Below are 20,394 nucleotides of genomic sequence, written 5' to 3' on the forward strand. Positions count from 1 at the left end.
AATGGCCACCAATTCCAGAGCTCTCCGTATATGGGGCAAGATTGCATGTAACATTGTAAATATATTTATTTTTCACAACCATTATGTGAGCTGAAGAGTTTTCTTCATTTTATGGAGGAGGAAACTGCAGGTCAGAGAGGTTGAGTAACTTACTTAGGTTCACACAGCTAATGAGTGGCAGAGCTGGAATTCAATTTGACGAATGAAATATCAGCATTTTCCCAGTGCACCTTGCTACCGCTATGCTAAGACAGTGGCAGTAGAGATGGGGAGAACCTTTAGGAGATATTTAGTAAATAAAACCAATAAGACTTTTGGGCCAGTTAGATGTGGTGAGGGAATGGATGGAAGAGTCAGAGGTGACCCCTGTGTTCTAACTTGCGCGCATTTGTGAGGTAACATCATTAATCAAGACAAGGAGCTCATGGAGGGAAGTTAGGGCACAGTGACAATGGCACATCTAGGGCGAGGTATCCCATAAGCTGGGATATGAGTCAGGAAACAGTAGATTTGGGAGTCACTATTTGAATGACACCTTCTTTTTTAAAATATTTATTTTGAAAGAGAGAGAGAGAGAGAGAGAGAGAGAGAGAGAGAGAGAGAGAGAGAATCCCAAGTGGGGCTCAATCTCATGAATCATGAGATCATGACCTGAGCTGAAATCAAGAGTCAGATGCTCACCCGTTACCCAGGCGCCCCTGAATGATACCTCTTGACAAACCCTGCAGGGGAACCTTACACACCCTTCTAGTCCTACTGGTCCATATATTTCCACATCTCTCAGACTCTGCTCAAGTTGCTCCCTTAGCCTAGAACACCTTCCATCTCCTCCTCTACTGACAATCTCTTCATTCTTCAGGACACAACTGGTACAAATGTCAGTTCTCCCATGAAGCCTGCACTTGGATGTCCCCTCTGTCCTGTGCCCCCCTAGTCCTTTGTCTGGTCTTCCATTGTATTCTGCTTTGTTCTCTTTGGGATTATGAAGAGCCATGTCTCTGTTTCTTCCCCTCCTCTTTCGAGTTCCTTGAAGACACAGTTTCAGTCAAGAACTTAGTAGAAGCTCCGTAAGTGTCTTGAATCAGACTCAGTTTGTTGAAAAGGCTGCTGACTGGCTGCCCAGAGTGGGCAGGCGGTGTTGCTGGGAGCCTCCCATCCCCATGCAATAGTATGAGTCAGGGTTCCCTGACTGTATCACCTCCACCTCCATCTACTTTCCTATAGTCACGTGTTCCCTCTCTGTGTGCTCAGCCTAAGTGGAGCATCCCCCTTCCTGGGAGACACAAAGCAGGAAACGCTAGCAAATATCACAGCAGTGAGTTATGACTTTGATGAAGAATTCTTCAGCCAGACCAGCGAGCTAGCCAAGGACTTCATCCGGAAGCTTCTGGTGAAAGAGACCCGGTAAGGTGACAGAGAAAGGCATAGGCTTCTCAAGTACTGACCATCTCCTGTCCCCTCCCCCAAAGATGTGCTAGTCCATTCCTTCTTTGCCACAGGCTGCCATCCACACCATTGTGGTCTAATCTGGGCTGGTGCTGAGAAGTGTGGATTAGCTGAGACTTGGCATTCATCTTGTTTGCTCAAGTCTTTCTGCTTTCTTTCCTGCCCAAATACAAATAACTCTGTGTGTGTGTGTGTGTGTGTGTGTGTGTGTGTGTGTGTGTGTGTGTGTTTGGAAGTCAGCCTAGGTTTCTCTAGGACACATTGTCTTTTACAGTCTTTGAAAAGGAAAGTGGCAGAGTTTCCAAGCCGTTTCAAGTGGGAGTTGGGGGGGAGGCAGACTCAGAGGGGTCAGTAAGTGGGAGAATAGGAGACCTGTTGATCCTACCCCTCCTTAGGGCCCAGGGTGAGCCCTGTGGCTGAAGAGTCAAAGTAGGAGATAGGCAGGAAATTGTAAGGTGCCTGGTGCCAGAGCATGGACTAAATGGGGCAGGAGTGAGATCCACAGATTCTAGAAGGTCATGTCCTCTTGGTCCCACAGACTTCAGAGAGAGCTCAGGGGCCTGGTTTCCCCATCTAAGGGCGGTGCTAGGTCAGATCATAGTACCTGAGCAGGGAAGGGCAGAGAAGGGATCTGGGAGGCAAATAGAAAAACATAGACCAAAAGTTTAGCTGTGGAGAGCTAAAGTTCACAAGAACACTTATGACTCTCCTAGAGTGTGGTGTTAAGCCCTTCAAGTTTGGGACCAGAGATGAGGGTTTGTGTCATAATATTCTACTGAGGGGTCCGCCTGGACCATTTTCTCTGGAATGCAGGGAATTCAGCCCATTCCCCAGCCATCTCTGCATCCCCCCCATTATTCTGGTTTGATAGAAGTGGTCGAAGAATGCCAAAATGCAGGTCTGACAAGAGTAAGAATGGAGACTGTCACTCTCAGCTTCTATATTCATGGATTGTCATTGTTTTCTGATCCTCATTGCAGGAAACGGCTCACAATCGAAGAGGCTCTCAGACACCCCTGGATCACGGTAAGGGCATGGTGTTGCGTTCCAGTGAGCGGGCGGGTCCCCGGTCTGCTGCCAGGGCTGGGAGGGGTGGCCAGATGCAGGCAGCCCATGGAAAGGCCTTTGCTAGAAACATCCACCCTGGGGCACAGATGAAATCCAGTTGGGGGGTGCCAACTGATCTGGGTGTGTTCAAATAGGTTTATAGGTTTACATTTATATTTCATGGGCTCAGGTGATTTATGAAATGGAGCCCTCACAAACCTCAGTTGAAACCCTTTTCCTTTGGGGCCATCATAAAAAGTGTTCTTTGTCAGAGGGAATGTTGCTGTCATTCTCAAAGCAGTAATCGGGGCTCCCAAGTTGTAGATAGAAATCGATGACAATTAAAAATGTCAACTTTGTAACCGAGGCTCCTTCTTTCTGACTTTCGGGGCTCTGAATAAAGGATGACACTCCAACCAGTCAGTCAGCTTCTTTAGGCACCTTGAGACCTCAGGGAATGGGGCTCAGAGATGGAAGCCTGGTAGGGAGGAGAGACGGCCACCCTCTGGGCGATGCTGCTCCCTCTGGGGAGGTGGGGGGTACAGAGGGACTCCAGCCTGGCCTACTTTGTAATTGGGCTCCCAGCTGCTGGTTTGTGGAGGGTCTTGCTCACAGTACAGTAAAGTGCTAGTTAAAGGCATTATGGCCAGGGGTGTCTGACTGCCTCACTTTGTAGAGCATGCAAATCTTGATCTTGGGGATGGGAGTTCAAGCCCCAGTTTGGGCATAGAGATTACTTAAATTAAAAAAAAAAAGGCACTTTGGTGGGGTGGAAATCAGGAGACCAGGATTCTGGCCCTACTTCTGCTGATTGATGAGATGTGTGCTCCTAGAGCATCACTAGATTTCCCATTCACCTGGAGGAAATCACCTGGATTGTTAAATGAGAGGCCTAGCCAGCTTGATCTGAGCATGCAGATCAGCACAGGTAGGGCTATGGAGGATGGAGAGCAGGGAGGGCTGGAGTGCTCAGGAGAAGGTCAGGTTCATCTACTTGTTAAAGGGCCCTCTAGGTTTTGAGTGAGCCCAGAGCACAGAGCTAGGCAGCTTCTCGGGCTTAGCATGCTGAGTATTGCTGAGGCCCAGGACGCCACCTGGTCCTGAAGGAGAGAGGTCTCTCAGCCTCCCTCTGTCAGCCATGGCCTTGTCTGCTCCTGCCGTGGAGTGGATGCCTGCAGAGTCCTGGCTATAGCCTGCTTGTCTATGTGAGCACCTCTAAATGCTATGTGTGTGGAGACCTTCTCTAATGGCCATGGACCACCCTGCCCTGAAGTGAGCATGGAGGCCGCACCCCCGTACTCTTCAGTCTTTTTTATCATCTGTGGGGATGCTCATCCCACCATGGTCCTCCCCATGGCCTGATGCATGCAGTGAATGCCTAAGAGGCTGCTTGTGTGCCTTCTTCCTGCACCTTGAACTGCGCTTTGGATTTGGCATCAACTTAATTCTGGCTGTTCTGTCTAAACACCCACCAGTCCAAAGGAGAAGTCAGAGCCCTGGAACAGCAGAAGACAGAGCCTGCCCAGCTGAAGACCAAGCGCCTAAGAGAATACACCCTCAAATGCCACTCAAGCATGCCTCCCAATAACACCTATGTCAACTTTGAGCGTTTTGCCCGTGTAGTAGAGGACGTAGCTCAGGTGGACCAGGGATGCCGTGCCCTGGCAGGGACCCATGACACCATCCAGGACGACGTGGAGGCTCTGGTCTCCATATACAATGAGAAGGAAGCTTGGTACCGGGAGGAGAGTGAGAGCGCCCGGCACGACCTCTCCCAGCTCAAGTATGAGTTCCGCAAAGTGGAGTCCTTGAAGAAGCTCCTACGAGAAGACATCCAGGCCACAGGGTCCAGCCTCGGAAGCATGGCCAGGAAATTGGACCATCTGCAGGCACAGTTTGAAGCTTTAAGGCAGGAGCTCTCAGCAGACCTACAGTGGATCCAGGAACTGGTGGGCAGTTTCCAGCTGGAGAGTAAGAACACAGATGGCCTGGGCTCCGTGTTCTGCAGGGACACCAGGGAGTCCCTAGTGGAGCAGCTCGACAGATCATGCAGCAAGGAAGTCTTGGCTGGCTTGAAACTCTGAGCACCAGAATCTAGTCAGTAATGCATCCTGGATGATTTGCAGAAGCGTGTTCCCAAGTGCCCTGCCAGAGCATCAGCTAGAATTATCCTTAGGGTGTGTGTATGTAGCATAGCCCTCCACCCCCTTCACAGAATCCAGAATCAGGAAGGCGCTAGCTAGTTACTCATTCTGCACCTCCTCTCACCAACCTGGTTTTCTGGGAGGTGGCTGGTGGAGCAGCCAAGCTATTAAAACAATTGAGAATGAGTACCTCTCAGCCTACCCTTTTCCAGAGGGAGGATGGCTGGCCCTGTGGAGATGCTTGTAATTGATCTGTGATAATGGATTTCTTCACATCTCACCTCCCACCTATATGTCTTAATAAATTGCAGATCTTGGGTAATCTTTGAGCTAAGTAGGGATAACAATAAGCCAGTTTGGTGCTTTCCTGCTGCAGAAGGAGGAATTTAAAATGCACAGAAAAATATTACCTTTCATTTGCACTGACTTTTCACTTACCAAGCACTGTCTTTGATCTTTAAAAGAACTCCTTGAGCAGAAAGGTGGATGGTATTATTCTTGTTGTTGCTATTATTTCCATGTAACTGATGAAGAAATTGACTCTGAGAGGAAAAATGACTTACCCAAGGTCTTTCATAGCTAGTTGATGCAGATGAGACAGAAACCTAGAATGCCCAACCCTCATAAGAGGTATATGGAGAAATAGGGAGACTTTGCTATAAATATCCACCTTAACATTACAGTTCAGCTCCAGAGGAAACGTTAGTAGCTTCATGTATTTATTTCATGTATTCTGACAGGTATTGGTGGAATGTCTCATACCTTTAAACGATTGTCCCAAGAAACAGGTCCTAGAAGATGCAGTTCTCTGTTCCCATCCAGCCCTGTCCCTGGCTGATTTTCAGCAGGATGGAAGGGGCATCCCCCTTCTCCACTTTTCCCCCTTCTGACTGAGGGCCCCAGCCTTGTGTTAGAAATGAAGACAAAAAGGGACTCAACAAGAAGATCCCTTTTCTTATGTACTAGGACATAGCCCTGAAAGGGCTGAGAAATTCCAGAGCGTTTAAGACTGGAAAGCACAGGCTCAGTGGTCCCTTCTTGACTCCAGGCTTCAAGCACACCTTCTTGAGGACTGTATTATGTCCTCTCCTTTTTCCTAAAGGAGGGACATCAGCCAGCTCATATGGACAGAGTGTGGGCCCAGCACTGTGCTAGAAGCTTGGGGGTGAGGGACCAGATTGTATCATTTCAAAGTTACTACACAGACTCACAGAACACCCTTGTCAGATAGGCAGGGTAAGTGTTATTCCCAATTTGGAATTGAGGAAACAGAGAGGATGTGATTTGCCCAAGGTCGCTGTAGTGGCAAAAGTGGAGGCCTTCTGATGATATGTCTGTTGCTCTTTCTGCTTCCCCTAACTGCCCCAGGCTCCGGGAGTTTACTCTTTAATTATAGGGCAGAGACACCCAGATTCATCCATATATCCATTGACAAATGTTTATTGAGCACCTGCCAGGCACTCAGCCTGGCACAGGGGATACACTATTGAGTGAAAACAGGCTCCTTTCCTGCCTTCATGGAGTTGACAGTCAGGTAAAGGATTCCAGCATTAAACAAGAACATTCTACAGATGTAGGGCTGCAGGTGGGACACATGCTATGAAAGAGAAGGATGTAGTGCTACACAAGCATGCTATGGGGGTTTCATCTAGTCAGGGAAGGCCTCCCTGAGGTGGTGATGCTGGAGGTGAGGTCAGCTAAGCAAACCAGGGAGAAAGAAGTGTTCCTGACAGAGCTGTCATGCCAGGGCTCTGTGGTAGAGAGGGCATGGGAAGCTGAAATTGCACGGGCAGAAAGCTGGAGGGGAGAGGATAAGGTGTGTATATGGTGTAGATGTGACTGGAGAGGATGCACGACCATTGGCACTTTGCCATATCAAAGAGCTCTGCCTTTATCCCAAGAGTCATAGGGAATCATGATGCGTGCTGGGCTAGTCAACAGCCTGATGTGCTGGGCAGGGGAGGGGATGTCCAGAGAGCAGCACAGATGGCAAGTGGTTTAGGAGGAGACATGAGATTTTGACCCCATGCAACCATTTTTTCAGAACCCTACCTCCTTTTCCATTATCATGCCAGATCATTTCAAATATTGTATATAACATTGGTTACAGAAACTTTTTTCATCAAATATAAGAGACCATATTTCCATCAAATATAAGATGAGTTGTTATTTTATATACCAAAAATAAGAAAGAACAAAGCCAAGTGCAAGAGGAGACCGCTTCCCCTCTCCTCAAAGCTGGGACGCCCTCACTGAGAGGGTAAATGAAAAATAAAGCCACCATGCAAAAAGGGAAGGCAAGGAAACCTGAGTCTTTCACCCTTCATGCTAGATGGAGGGATGGAAAATCCCCCCTGACAAGAGCGGCCCCACGTGTGTGGAATTCACACAGGTTTGCTTTCTGGATTTGCACAATCAGTGTGATCCAAAGGAACTTCAATTAGAGAATCTAATGTCATACAGTCTGAGGCTGAATGGCCCCCAATGTCTGGCAGAAGTGGTGTGGTCATCTTCTGAAACACCTGCCTTTGTTTCAGACTGACAGTAATGACATAATGCCATTGATGGGAAAGAAGTCCTGATTTCAGAGATCCAAAACTGTGTATCTTGGGATCAGTGGAAGATAGCAAAGCCCTTTTTCCTGTGTCTTGCCTGGGAGACTGGGTACAAGTGACCTGTCTACAGTCTCTCCAAGAACTTACTTGCCCTGTCATGAGATGTGATGTACTCATTTGGCATGAAGACACTGCAGATATTAAAGGTCCCTTTGGCTATGTCAGTAGACCTTGACCTCATATAGCCAGATTTCCTCAGGAAAGGAAGCCCCCAATTGAATAACTCAGGTTAAACTTTCTTGTGAAAGTCCAAATAAAATGCACTTAAAGGAGTAAGATGTTGAGGATGATTTGATTTGGAGAGACTGGAAACAGAGAGGGGAAGGTAGTTAGTTGAGAATCGAGGCATGAGTCACTCACTGTTTGTACTGAGAGGTGGACCATCAGACACCTTCACTTTACAGCATTTGACAGGACAGGGCCTGCCTGAAGTCACCCAGCGGGTCATCCCCAAAGCCGGAGTCAGAACCATAAGTGATTCTCCTCAAAGTAGTGGACTCATCTTCTCTGTGATCATATCTAGTCATTACTAACTATTTATTATTTAGGTATTTTATAAGCAGACCCTTTTCTGTACTAAGAGTTTCCAAAGACAAGTCGAAATAAACTAAGAAGCGCTCCCAAGTCTTTCAGGGAAGGTGGAGGAGGAGACCATGACCTTCCTCTGTTCCCTGGCCAGTCCAACTCTCCTCACCCTTTGGCATCAGAACCTGATACTGAGGGAGAGCCCAAGGAGGCCTGTGGAATGTCAGAGAATCCACCTGACTCCCCACCACATGTTCACAGCTGGCATTTTAACATGGAGTCAAGGGTAGGGTGGGGCTGACAGTGTTCTGAGGGGGTGTCAAGAGGGGAATGTTTCACTGGGACCTAGAGGGAGGAAGTCCTGGGGGGGTGCTGCTAGACCCATCTGCCATGAAGGAGGAGTTTTCATTTACCAGGCAGTGAGAGGTTGGCCTCTGTGCTCTGTGCAAATGCCACCCTGGGCTGTTGGGGAGGGCAGGCTGAGTGTGTGACATCTTCCTGATCATGGGTTCCCAAGGAAGCTGGAGAGTCGGCACCTTGGGAAGGCAGCAGCCTGTCCCTGCTCTGAGCTGAATGCCCGTGGCACATGGTAACTCAGCTTTGTGTTAGGAAAGGTGGAAAAGGTGTGGTAACAGGTGATTCTGCAGCTGTAGGAGGCTGGCAGAGAAGGGATGGGGCGGAGTAATAATGACAAGAGAAGCCAGTCTCCCCCATGAGTCCTCTCCTCACATCACCCACCCTCCCCTAAAGGTGATTATGAAGATGGTGGCTTCCCACCTCATTCCGTCATGCAGCAGTCGGCCCATGTAGGAGGTAGCTGTGTGCCCTGCACCCACCCCCACTGCCAGCCTCTGTAAATGTCTGTGGGACTGAATGGCCTTTCCTCCTTTGTCTGTGAAACTCTTGGCCTGTGGAGAAGATTCTTTGCTCTGTAGAGGAAGACCCAGCAGTGGGTACATTTGAGGAACAGAAGGGGCCAGTTCATTTGAACAAACACTGATTGTGCTCTGGCTCTGAAGGGAGGTGACAGATAAGGACAAGACAGCCCCTGAATAAAAGACTCAGTGTCTGGAACAGTTGGGGACCCCAACTGGGAGATGGGAAAGGCCATGAGAAGTGGTAAAATAGAGATACCTAGTATTCCAGAAGACGGGAGAGAGATGAATTCTGACTGAGAAAGAGTAAGAGGGGCATCAGGGGGCAGAAACATTCTCAGGGAAGGTGCCCCCTCCAACACCTCCTTCCCAAGCCATAGCCTGTGGAGAAGGTGCCACGTAGAATTTGGGGGTCGGGGTGGAGATGAGCATGAGCACAGATTGGGAGCAGGAGCCAGGAACTGTTAAGTGGAGATAAAGAGGAGATTTATAGAGACTTAACAGAGGGCAAGTTTTTGTTTCGAATTTTTTGTTAGGGGAGATTCTCATCAGTATCCAGAATGTTACAGTGAGTTCCCTGTGCCTGTGACACAGCTTTGACAGTGAGCGAGTCATGGCCAGTCCTCTCCCATTCATCTGCACCACGGCTTTTTCCGGAGTATTTTAAAGCAAACTTTGGACTTACTTAACTTAAATTCCTCAGCATGAATTTCTAAGCACTTTCTTTTTAATATTACTTCTGTGCCCTTATCACGCCTGACAGAAACCAAGAATAATTCCTTAATATCATGTGGATACACATTCCATACTCCCACGTCCCCACTTTTCGCAAGGATGTCCTGTTGTAGTTTGTTCAAATCACGATCTAAACATAGTCCACACTTGGCATTTATTTGGTGGTTACATCTCTCAGGTCTCCTGTCTCCTGTAACCGTCCAGGAGGGAGAGCTTTTGAAGCTTTTCCTGGGGACAAAAAATTTCTCAGAAAACTGAAGGTCCTGGGGCACCTGGGTGGCTCAGTTGGTTAAGCAGTCGGCTCAGGTCATGATTTCATAGTTTGTGGTTTTGAGCCCTACACTGGGCTCTGTGCTGACAGCTTTGGAGCCTGGAGCCTGCTTTGGATTCTGTGTCTCCCTCTCTCTCTCTGCCCCTTCCCTGCTTATGCTCTGTCTCTCTGTCTCTCAAAAATAAATAAACGTTAAAAAAAAAGAAAGAAAGAAAAGAAAGAAAAGAAAAGAAAAGAAAAGAAAAGAAAAGAAAAGAAAAGAAAAGAAAAGAAAAAACCTGAAGATCCTGGAAAGAGGATTAAAAGGGCTGAGACCTAACTAAGAAAAGTGAGACCAGGCCGGGCAAGGAAAGGGGCATTTCCACGTGTTTCCATTGGCTTCTTCTAGGTATAAAACAACTGGCAGGGTCACAGCCTTTCTACAGCTCTCCCCACCCATATATAAGGAACTTGACACTCAGGCCCCCTTCAGCCTCACATGTTCCTTTCCTGGGAAAACTGGGAAGTGAGGCCAGCAGGGCCCAGGCTCTAGCCAGCAAAAGGGGAAGTTGGAGATGCAAACTATGGAAAGACTCTATTAAGGGAGATTGGTGGGGGAGGCGGAGTGGCAGACTGAGGCGGCAGAGGGGTGTGGGTACTCAGGTGTCCCTGGCTTCCAGTGGAGGACGGGGCTGGAGAAATGGCACAGTTGGAGGTTTGAGAAGTTGCGATCTGTTTGCAGTTTCTAGAGGAGGCCTGGTATTGAGAGAAAGGCTGGAGTGCCTCTTCTGTAAAGCCAGGCTTCCTTTTTTATGCCCAGGGGAATGGCTGTTGTTCCATTTCCCTGCTCTGTGGACGTGGGTGTTGACCTGGCACACCCCTCGGTACTGTTTCAAAGCCGTTTGCATCTCCGTAAACAAAACCTGACTCAGTTGGTGTTCTGTCTTCTTGACTCGCTTCCCAACATTTTTCTGAGAGACTAAACATGCTCCTAGGAGCCTGGTCAGAATCGCCCATACTCTCTGCCCAAAGGACAACAGGCTTAGAAGGTGGGCACTGTCTGTTTGTAGAGAGGGCCGGGCCAGGAGGAGGCAGAACCCAGTCCCACCCTACTGACACCCCTAATTTAATCAATGGTGTTGCTGCCACTTTCCTTCTGGGAACAGATTTCACTGCAGAATTTATGTCTCTGACTTTCAAGGATTAGATGGTATCAGCATTTGCTTGAGCCTCTTAGCAACCAAAGAGGCCCATTGATTAGGAAAGGCCAGCCTGATGGATTTATAGCCTGGGTGGCCTCCTTCTCAGAGTTCATGCTGTTTTGTGTAGCACATAGAGCCCTAGAGGTAATTGCATCACTTCCCCTTAATGGCCTCTGGGAATGATCCCCCCTCATATTTTAGTTGGGCCTCGTTGCTCCACTGCTGGACTAGTTGGAAGGTAGGATTCTTACTAATGGGATTCCTCTAGCAGCATGTTGACTTTCCGCCCACGGGGTTCAGGCATCTCTCTTCTGCAAGAGTGTCAATCAGTAAGTGGATAAAAAGAAGTCCGTACTCTTCTAGAGTCTACCGATCCCACCTCATCAAACTCCAAGCAAAGTGCAAGTGTCCCCTGCAAGGGTTAGGCTCAAAAGTGAATCACAGACAATGGCGAATTTAGAGGTAGAAATGTTCTGTGAGTTGGGAAGGCAGGAAATCACCCTGGAAAGGAGATACTAGTTGCTGGGAGGTGCAGGAGAGGGAGATTAACACAGAACAGGGGCACCTGCGTGGCTCAGTCAGTTAAGCGTCTGACTTCGGCTCAGGTCCTGATCTCATGGTTCGTGAGTTCGAACCCTGCATCGGGCTCTGTGCTGACAGCTCAGAGCCTGGAACTTGCTTCAGAATCTGTGTCTCCCTCTCTCTCTGTCCCTCCCCTGCTCATTTTCTCTGTCTCCCTTGAAAATAAATAAGCAGTAAAAAGTTAAAAAAAACAAACAAACAGAACAAACAAATACAGAATCAAATGTCAGGTAGCGACAAGTGCTATGAAGAAATAGGGCGCAGGCACAGTGAGTTGTGTGGGGGCAGTTGGGATGCTATTTTATATAGGATGGTCAAGGGAGGCATCCCTGAGGAGGTGACATTTGAGCAAAGACCTGAACAAAGTGACCAAGTGAATATATGAAGGAACAAGGGCAAAGACCCTGAGATTTGGGGCTCCTGGGCCAGCAAGCAGACTGTGCGATGGGAGACACAGCAACAGAAAGGAGACAGGGAGGAAATTGGTTGGAGAAAAACCCAGATGGTACAGGCCTCGGGGGTCTGGATGAGCTTGTTGGGTTCCATCAAGAGTGCCAGGAAGCTGCTGGAAGGCTTTGATACCAGAAAAGTCAGGCTCTGCCCTCTTTTGCATCTCCCCTCAGGTGAGACCTAGACCCAGGGCTAGGCTTGCAGGTGCGTCAGAGGAAGTGAGAGGCAGTTAAGGAAAGAGCTGCGAGACCTTGGCCTGGTGGTCCCCTCAGCACCCTCGTCTTTTTCTCTGTCTTCCTTGTCCCCTCCTCCCATTCTCTTTCACTCTTTGGTACAAAGAGTGTTTTAGTTTGGGAGGGTGAACAGCCCCTGGCTTTCTCATCCCCCGCTCCATGTCAAGGTTGTATGCATTTTCCTCCCTGTTCCCTGACCCCAACGGAAGTCTGCTGGCTCCCAGGCGGAGTTGTGGGGAGTCGTGGTGTCATGGCTGCCGATCCAGGTGCCCGGGGCCTCTCACTGGCAGGAGCAAGCAGGTCCCAGGTCCTAGGATCTCATTCCAGTGTCTCTTCAGCAACTCGGGGAAACAATTTAACTATACAACTGTTAAGCACCCACTGGTGTATGCTCTGGGTGGGGAGGAGATGGGCCGGAGGACATTGACAAAACCATGAAGAAAATTCTTTCTGTGCCTTCAAGTTGTTTTTCATTAGTGAGACAACGCCACTGCAGAGCTGGCCGAAGTCAGTGAGAAATATTGAGGGAGCCCACATGTGTTTCTGTCATGGCAGGGAGAGAGAGATTGCTTTTTGGAAGTTGTCTTGGAGGAGGTCACGTTTGGACTGGGCTTTGAAACACACGGAGGACTTCCAGGAGCACGGGGGTTGGGTGAACATGGAAAATGGCTTCTGCCAGAAGATTTTAAGTCCCGAGCGGTGTGGGCCAGCTGTATGCACTGGCTTCCCGGGTGCCGAGCGCCATGATGGAAAATAAACAAAAATGGAGGAGAGCTCCCAGTGTGGATGGGAGACAAGACCAGCACTCAGGAGTCCATGAGCTATGTCACTCAGCATTCAATTGGGGGGGGGGGGGGGCGCGGCAAATGAGGCATTGCTGTGAGGAGGCTGTCGGAGCAGAGAGAAAAATTGAGCTGGATGGGACCACATGTATCATCCTGGGCAGTTCATTTGTTGAGACCACAGAATTCTTTTGAGAATGGATGAAATCTGTCAGCTCTCCTCAGAAGAAACGTATATCTGTACACATGCATTCAAGTGAAATTTTTATTAAGATATAATTCACATACCATAAAATTCATCATTTAAAAGTATGCAAGTCAAGCAGCCGTGTCAAATTCAGGGCCCGCCCGTCCATGGCAGGTGCTGGCCCGAAAGGCTGCCACAGAAACACCGTGGCTCATGGGCCCTGATCCTCTGTGCTGGGCCTCAGAGATAAATTCGGTCACAGACACCAAGAAAAAAATAAATAAATAAAATAAAAGTATGCAAGTCAGTAGTCTTTAGTATCTTCACAAGGTTATGCAATAGTCATCACCCTCTAACCCCAGGACAATTTGTCACTCCAAAAAGAAACCTCATACCCTCTTAGAGGCCTCTCCCACCCCCCCCTCTCTCCAGCCCCAGCAACTACTAATCTGATTTCTGTCTCTATCGATTTGCCTATTCTGGGCATTTTATGTAAATAGAATCCTACAGTGTGTGGCCTCTTGTGCCTGACCCCTTTCATTCAACATAATGTCTTCAAGGTTCATCCACGTTGTAGCATGTGCCAGGACAGTGGACGCTCGAATGACCCAGGTTTGAACTATGAGGGTCCACGTTCATGTGGATATTTTTTATGAATACAGTATAGCACTGTAAATGTATTTTCTCATCCTTACAATTTTCTTAATAATACTTTCTTTTCTCTAGCTTACTTTTTTTGTGAGAATACAGTATGTGAAATATAGAACATACAAAATATTTGTCAGTCTGCTGTTTATGTTATCGGTGAGGTTTCCAGCCAACAGGAGGCTATTAGTAATTAAGTTGTGGGGGAGTTAAAAGTTATATTGTGGATTTTTGACTGCATGGGAATTCAGTGTCCTGACCCTGCATTGTTCAAGGTCAACTGCACTTCATTCTTTTTTATGAATAATATTTCTGAATTATATTCCATTGTATGGATATATTCCATTTTGTCTATCCACTCATCAGGTGATGCACATTTCAGCTGTTTCCATTTTTTGGCTTTTATGAATAATGCTGCTCTGAACATTCATGTACAAGTTTACATGCTAAAATTTGCAGAGCATTTCAGGAGGTTCATAGAACCTCTGAAACCCATCTCTGGATCTAGGAAAGCCTGTTTTACAGAAAGAGAGGAATTCAAGAGGGAATGGAGTCATCAAATTGTTTGCTTAAATATATCCAGTTTTTTATGTCAATTATGTTATCCCCATAAAACAGATGAGAAAACCGAGGCTCAGAGAAGCCATGTCAGGCTTGTTGGAGAAGCCAGGATTTAAGCTGAGCTTTGACTGCCAAGCTGTGAAAGGCAATGATATATCCCATCTCCTCTCAACCTCCACCGAAGCCCCTATTTCCTTCAATTTACTTTTTTTGTTGTTGTTTTTAAATGTTTATTTATTTTTGAGAGAGAGAGAGAACAAACGGGGGAGGGGTAAAGAAGAGAAGTGGGGACAGAGGGTCTGAAGCAGGCTCTGTGCTGACAGCAGCAAGCCCAATGTGAGGCTCAAACTCATGAACTGTGCGATCATGACCTGAGCCGAAGTCGGACACTCAACTGACGGGGCAACCCAGGCGACCCCTTTCAATGTACTTTTGAATGGGGTATTAAGCTTCTGTTTGCCAACAAAGCATCTGTTTTGCTAAGCCCAGAACCAGCCCAGTGCACAGTGGGCATCCTAGACTGCTGTCCAATGACCCTTCCCTAAAGTGAGCTGTGACTGAAGGCCCTGCCTCTCATTCTTCCCCTCTGGGGGGCCCATTCTCCAGCCCAGCCAGAGTGTGTATCCGGCTGCGGTAATAATAGCTCAGGGGCACCAGGGCCGTCTCCTGAACAGCTGAGACATCTGTAACCCTTGCCCTGAGTGTGTTGTCCCTGTGCATGCCCTGCCCAATGAGGAGGTGCCAAAGTCAGGCTAAAGATGGCATGTGGTCGGGGGTGTAGAGAAGGGGGTGGCTGCCGACCCAAGCCCTGTGTCAGCCACCATGCTCTGCTTTGTCTCCCAGCCGGTGGACAACCAGCAAGCCCTGGTCCGCAGGGAGTCTGTGGTCAACCTGGAGAATTTCAAGAAGCAGTATGTCCGCAGGCGATGGAAGGTGTGTCAGGGTTCAGGGGTGGGGGGCAGGGGGCACCGGTGGGTTCCTGGTTCCCTCCAGGGTCCCTGTGCACATTCTCACCAGGCAGTTCCTTTTCTGTCTCCCTCAGCTCTCCTTCAGCATCGTCTCCTTGTGTAACCACCTCACCCGCTCCCTGATGAAGAAGGTGCACCTGAGGCCGGATGAGGACCTGGTAGGTAAATGCAGTGTTGTCTTGTTGGGTGGAATTCTGGGGTGGCCTGCAGCTTGGGGATGGAAGGGAGGAGGTGGGCCCTAACTGTTTCCCACCAGTTCTGCTCATCCTGTCCTCCGCGTGTGTGATGGGCAGAGGCTGCATATTCCGGGGGACCGCTGGGGTGGTGCTGGGTGGGGGGCCTCCGATGGGCAGCATGAGCTCCTCAGGATCTTGAATCCTTTCCTGGTTCACCTTCAAAGGTACTGCTGCTGCCATTTCACTGCCCTAGTCTCCCCCTGAGGACTTGTAGCCTGTTGGAGCCTTGAGGACTCTGAATAATAAAATCACCACAGTCAATCCACAATTTATACCTGGCAATCCAAAGATCTGCTGTAGAATGGGAGCTTCATATTCATTTTTCAATTTTTCCATTTCTGTTTTGCTTTAGATTGCCAATAATAATAATAATAATAATAATATTTAGATGATATTTGATTAGCTTGCTACTGTTTTGTGTACATTTAAAATGAGGAACTTATATTGGTCAAGAGCGTGGCTTCTGGAACCAGACTTTCAGGATTCACATCTGCCACTTACTAGCTGTGTGACCTTGAGGAAAATACTTAACCTCTCTGTGCTGAAATGCTGTCACTTGTAAAATGGGGTTAACAACAGTTCCTACCTCACAGAGTCGTCACAAGGATTGAATGATGACATATTCTTAGAGCCTGGCATTATATGTGCTTAATATGGATTAGCAGTGATTCTTGTGTAAAATCTCCCCGTAGACGTTAAAGTGCAGTGCCAGTGCCTCAGAAGGCAGTGTTAGTATTTCAGACAATAGAGGTGTTCTGGACAGATGTTCCCCAGTACTCGTCAAATGTGGTGAGGCCCCAGAGATGTCTGGGATGGCACAGGTCAGGACAGAGGCGACTCCTGTTCAGGAAGAGCGGCTGCCTGAGATGGGTGGGCAGCCAACGCTGAACAGCCTCAGGACATACCACGCTCGCACTCGGGCTGCATCCCAGGACCTGGCACGGTGACTCTCTCCCCCCACCCCCAGGAGGGGATCCTCTTTCTTCAGCCTAAGCTCTTGTTGATTCTTGCTCTTGCTTTAAGGATTTATGGCTCCAGAGGCCCAAAACAACTGTATGGCTTTGGCCAAGACATGTCCCTTCTCTAACTGCTTTCCTCATCTGCCATTCAAAGGGACTGGACTGTCCCTCTGAAAATCCCTGCTAATGACAGGCAGACTTTCCCCCAGCTTACTTTTTCATTGTTTGGCTCTGACTCATGCTAAAAAGTTGCTATTCAGCAGAGCTTGAGTTATTTTTATTGTTCTAGCTAGGCTTGGTCCAGGATGGACTTGGCTTAAGTTGATCTTGACCTTGGATTTCCAACTGGCTTATGCCAGGGGAAGGAGAGAAGGCTCTGGGAAGGAACATGGCACATGAGTTGCTCTGAAAATTCAGGCCATGGAGAGAGAGGACTAGAGGATAATTAGAAAGAATTTGTATTTCTTTCTTAATTTTTGTCCTTGTGCAAATACTTAAGAACAGTCCTCTTTTTATTCAAACACTCAGCATCATCAGTTCAGTAGCTCGTTCTACAGGTGGAGAAGGAAGGCTTGGGTCCCAGACATCTATTCTACAGTTTTCCAAAAGGGAATTTCCTTTAAATAATAACAACAACAACAACAACAACAACAACAATAAATAATAGGTCCTTTTTTTCAGGGAGCCTTAAATTTGAACATCTGACAGCAGATGTTTTATGACACACTTAAGTCTTTCTGATTGGTGCCTCTTTTAATAAATGTTAATAATTTGATTAGACTGATGTGACTGAATGAAAAAGTAATGACCTCCAGGATGGCTGCCTTGACTCTGGTTTAGCCATGGAATGCACTTTACTCTTTTCCTCTTTCATAAAGATGGAGCACAGAGGCCCTGTCCCTGGCAAGGCTTGCCAAAGGTGCGGTCTAAGCCAGTCAGAGCAGAGGGGGTGTGGAACAGTGGCCATCAGAGCTTGGGGAGGTCCCCGTGGCTCATCCCTGCTTCCCGTTCTCTCCAGGCTGAGTTCAGGAGGCCACTCAACCCACAGAGCATGTATCCAAGTGGGCTTGATTATGTGGCAGCTACAGAGAACACCAGATACTATTTTCATTATTATGATGATGATTTGGCTTCTCTTGGTGCCTGGTTTCCCCTAGAAGCACTACCTGCTTTCCTTCCTCCTGGGATGGAGGCCTCAAGGCAGTGGTCTGGCCCCATTTCCAGGCCCCTCCCCACCCCCACCCAATCCACCCCCAGACTCTGGACAGAGTAACAGCCTTTGCCTCAACATCCACTTCCCTGGCTTGCAGGCCCCTGGCCCAGGTGCATAGGCCCAGGCTGCCCAGCACAACTCCATCCCTGGCCTCTCGTGACGCTCTTGCCCTGGACTTCTCTTTTTCCCAGAGGAATTGTGAGAGTGACACAGAGGAGGACATCGCCAAGAGGAAAGCTCTCCACCCTCGGAGGAGAAGCAGTACCTCCTAGCTGGCCCGGCTCTCTCCTTGCAGACTCTGGGTCTCCGCTTGTCACCAGCACCTAGGCATTCTGCGTCCCTGAAGACTTTGCAAGACAGATGGGCCTGCAGGGCTCAGAAGAATTTCCAGGGGAGCCGGGAGCCCTTGGGAGCGGTGGCTGTCTCCTATGAAGGAGGCTCCAGCATTCCCAAAGCTCCTATTCTCCAGAAAATGGCTTTCGCCTGTCTGCCGACCTCAGAACCTGGGCTGAGGTGTGGACTTGAGAAAATGATGCAAATGAACGTCATCATCATGGGGGAAGGTCAGACTCAGGCAGGTTTTTCTCACAGGATGAGGGAGTTCAGAGCTAGCCTGGTCAAAAATTACACCAGAAAGACAGAGGCCTCCCCCATGGGAACAAGACAAGTGAGTGAAGTGAATCTTAGGGTGTGAGGGACCAATCTTGTGACTTCCCAGAACCCACATGGAATCAGCCTGTTGGGCAGACCAACATATTTGACCTTCTAAAGCAGCCCACTGTATTATAATTTTTTTAAAATTTTTATTAAACTTCTGGTTTTACCTGGTGCTTGGCTTCTTTTAGGGCTATCCCCATCTGGTTTTCTTTAGCTCAGTTGCCTATGAGTCTGGGGGAGCCCCCAAGGTTGGGGTGCTGAGTGGACAGTACCTCAGAAGGTCACACTGAACCATGCCCTCTGGACTATAGGGCACCTGCCTTCTATATCCTTCCTTAAGGGTTTCCATCCCCCCAGATCAGTGCAGATACAGCATATAATGCCTGCACCACCTCTGCCACTACTCCTATCACTACTGCTGATACGGGCTTGATTGTGTCTCCCAACCTCTAGTACCACAGAATATGACTGTATTTGGGGAGAGGATCTTAAAGAGGTAATTCAGTTAAAATGAGGTCATTGGGATGGGGCCTGGTCCAATGTGCTGGTGTCCTTACAAGAGGAAGAGACTAGGACATCAGAGAAAGACAATGTAACAACACAAGGAGAAGACAGCCAGCTACAAGGTAAGGAGAGGGGCCTCAGAAGAAAATAACCCTGCCAATACCTCGATCTCAGACTAAGGGCCTCAAAAGCTATGAGAAAATAAATTTCTGTTGTTTAAGCCACCAGTCTGTGCCACTTTGTTAGGGCAGTCCCCGGAAATAAATACACCTGCCAACTATGGCCAAGATAGGGGCGGGGGACTTTTGAAAGATGTAGAGGAAGAAAGGCAGAGAAACCCACAGGGAGAAAGGAGAGGAAAAGAGGTGGGTTACATGGACCCTGGGGTGAGCATGGTAAGGGAACGTTAATGAAATGGAAATCTGGGCCCTGCTTTCCAGGTCGAATGAATGGTGATGCTGACCAGAAACCCAAGAGAAGGTCCTTAGAAGCCAGAGATCAGGGTTGAGGCACTGAGGCTGAGAAAGTATGTGAGAAGAGGTGGGAAGAAAGGGGAAGTTTTGGAAGGTGAATGGGGCAAAGGAAAAAAGAAAAGAAAAGAAAAGGCCCAGGGAACAGGGAGTCATCCTTTCCCTATGTCAGCAGCAGGTTTGAAGCCAGGGGGCCAAACTGCCTTTAGCTAGTGCATGGATCCAGAGCAAAATGGCCCCACAGGCACAGAAAGGCAGTCCAGTTTCAGAAAAGCTTCCAGAGAGAAAAGGAGTGGACCTGCCAGCGTGTTGAGGAAGTCCTGCAGCTGACCTGTAGTTCCCGGGTGTCCCCAGTTCTCGGGCAGGACCAGCTCTGTGCCTCGCAACAGCCTCTGGAGGATGGCTGATGCTGGGAGCCACGTTCAAGGCCCCTGGGCCTGTGAGAGGCTCTTGGCTGTGGCTGGGGGGAACAGGGGCTCAGTGGGAGCTCCTGGGAAGTAAAGTGTGGTAGTGGGGGGACCTTGAGGATGCCTCCAGGGGCCAGCAGCCAGAAAAAGCCAGGCGCCCATGCCACTCCCATAGAGAGTCTCAGTCCCTGTGGCCTCTCTGCTGGCAGATGGCGGGTACCCTCCAGGTGTGAAGATGAGGGGAGCAGCTGGCCCACGGGAACCAGGTATGTTGGGTTAGCTCTGAAGAAGGATGTGTTGGCCAGCTGACACTTCAAGGCCGAAAGAGACCACAGTGTGCTCCGAGGCGGATGGAATTTTCCAGTGACGAAAGCTGTGCTCGGTTAAAAGGCAAGTCTTCAAAGAGATCTGAGGGGGCCCTGCCCCGGAGTGTTTGCCTGTGTGTTTGCAGGATGCCACATTAATATTTCACAAATGCACACATAAATATTTTAGCGCACTGTGTTTTAATGTCAATCTCACCAGCTTTCCTGACTCCAGATCTTAGAGTGCACTTGCCTTTTCCAGTCACATATTTATTTGCTGAAAACCTTACTTTGGAAGCAAATAAAGGCCCTATCATAAGAGGTGAACCACAAAATTTCTATGAAAGAAAAGTCAAGCCCTATGATGTATGGACATGTAGGTACATGTGAAAAGAG

The 20,394-nt window shown here is 48.5% G+C and overlaps 1 protein-coding gene and 1 non-coding gene across 4 annotated transcripts in view; both read left to right on the plus strand.

The window, feature by feature from the left end:
* The window catches only part of DAPK2 (death associated protein kinase 2), a 120,713-nt gene extending 100,603 nt beyond the window's left edge, over positions 1-20,110 (plus strand). The window contains exons 8-12 of one of the 3 annotated variants that reach the window (XM_042941768.1): positions 1,252-1,404; positions 2,427-2,472; positions 15,123-15,212; positions 15,322-15,405; positions 17,847-20,109. In XM_042941768.1, coding sequence (XP_042797702.1) covers positions 1,252-1,404; positions 2,427-2,472; positions 15,123-15,212; positions 15,322-15,405; positions 17,847-17,927 — 454 coding nt within the window. In that variant the 3' untranslated portion in view covers positions 17,928-20,109. Of the gene's footprint in view, positions 1-1,251; positions 1,405-2,426; positions 2,473-15,122; positions 15,213-15,321; positions 15,410-17,846 lie in introns of all 3 variants that reach the window. The other 2 variants (XM_042941769.1, XM_042941770.1) reach the window with 2 other exon arrangements.
* Positions 13,208-13,341, plus strand: LOC122223454. Its single transcript, XR_006204324.1, has one exon. It is a non-coding gene; the product is annotated as a small nucleolar RNA SNORA5 (small nucleolar RNA).
* Positions 20,111-20,394: the final 284 nt, after the last annotated feature.

Source organism: Panthera leo, chromosome B3, assembly GCF_018350215.1.
Source record: "Panthera leo isolate Ple1 chromosome B3, P.leo_Ple1_pat1.1, whole genome shotgun sequence".
NCBI classification, from domain to species: Eukaryota; Metazoa; Chordata; class Mammalia; order Carnivora; family Felidae; genus Panthera; species Panthera leo.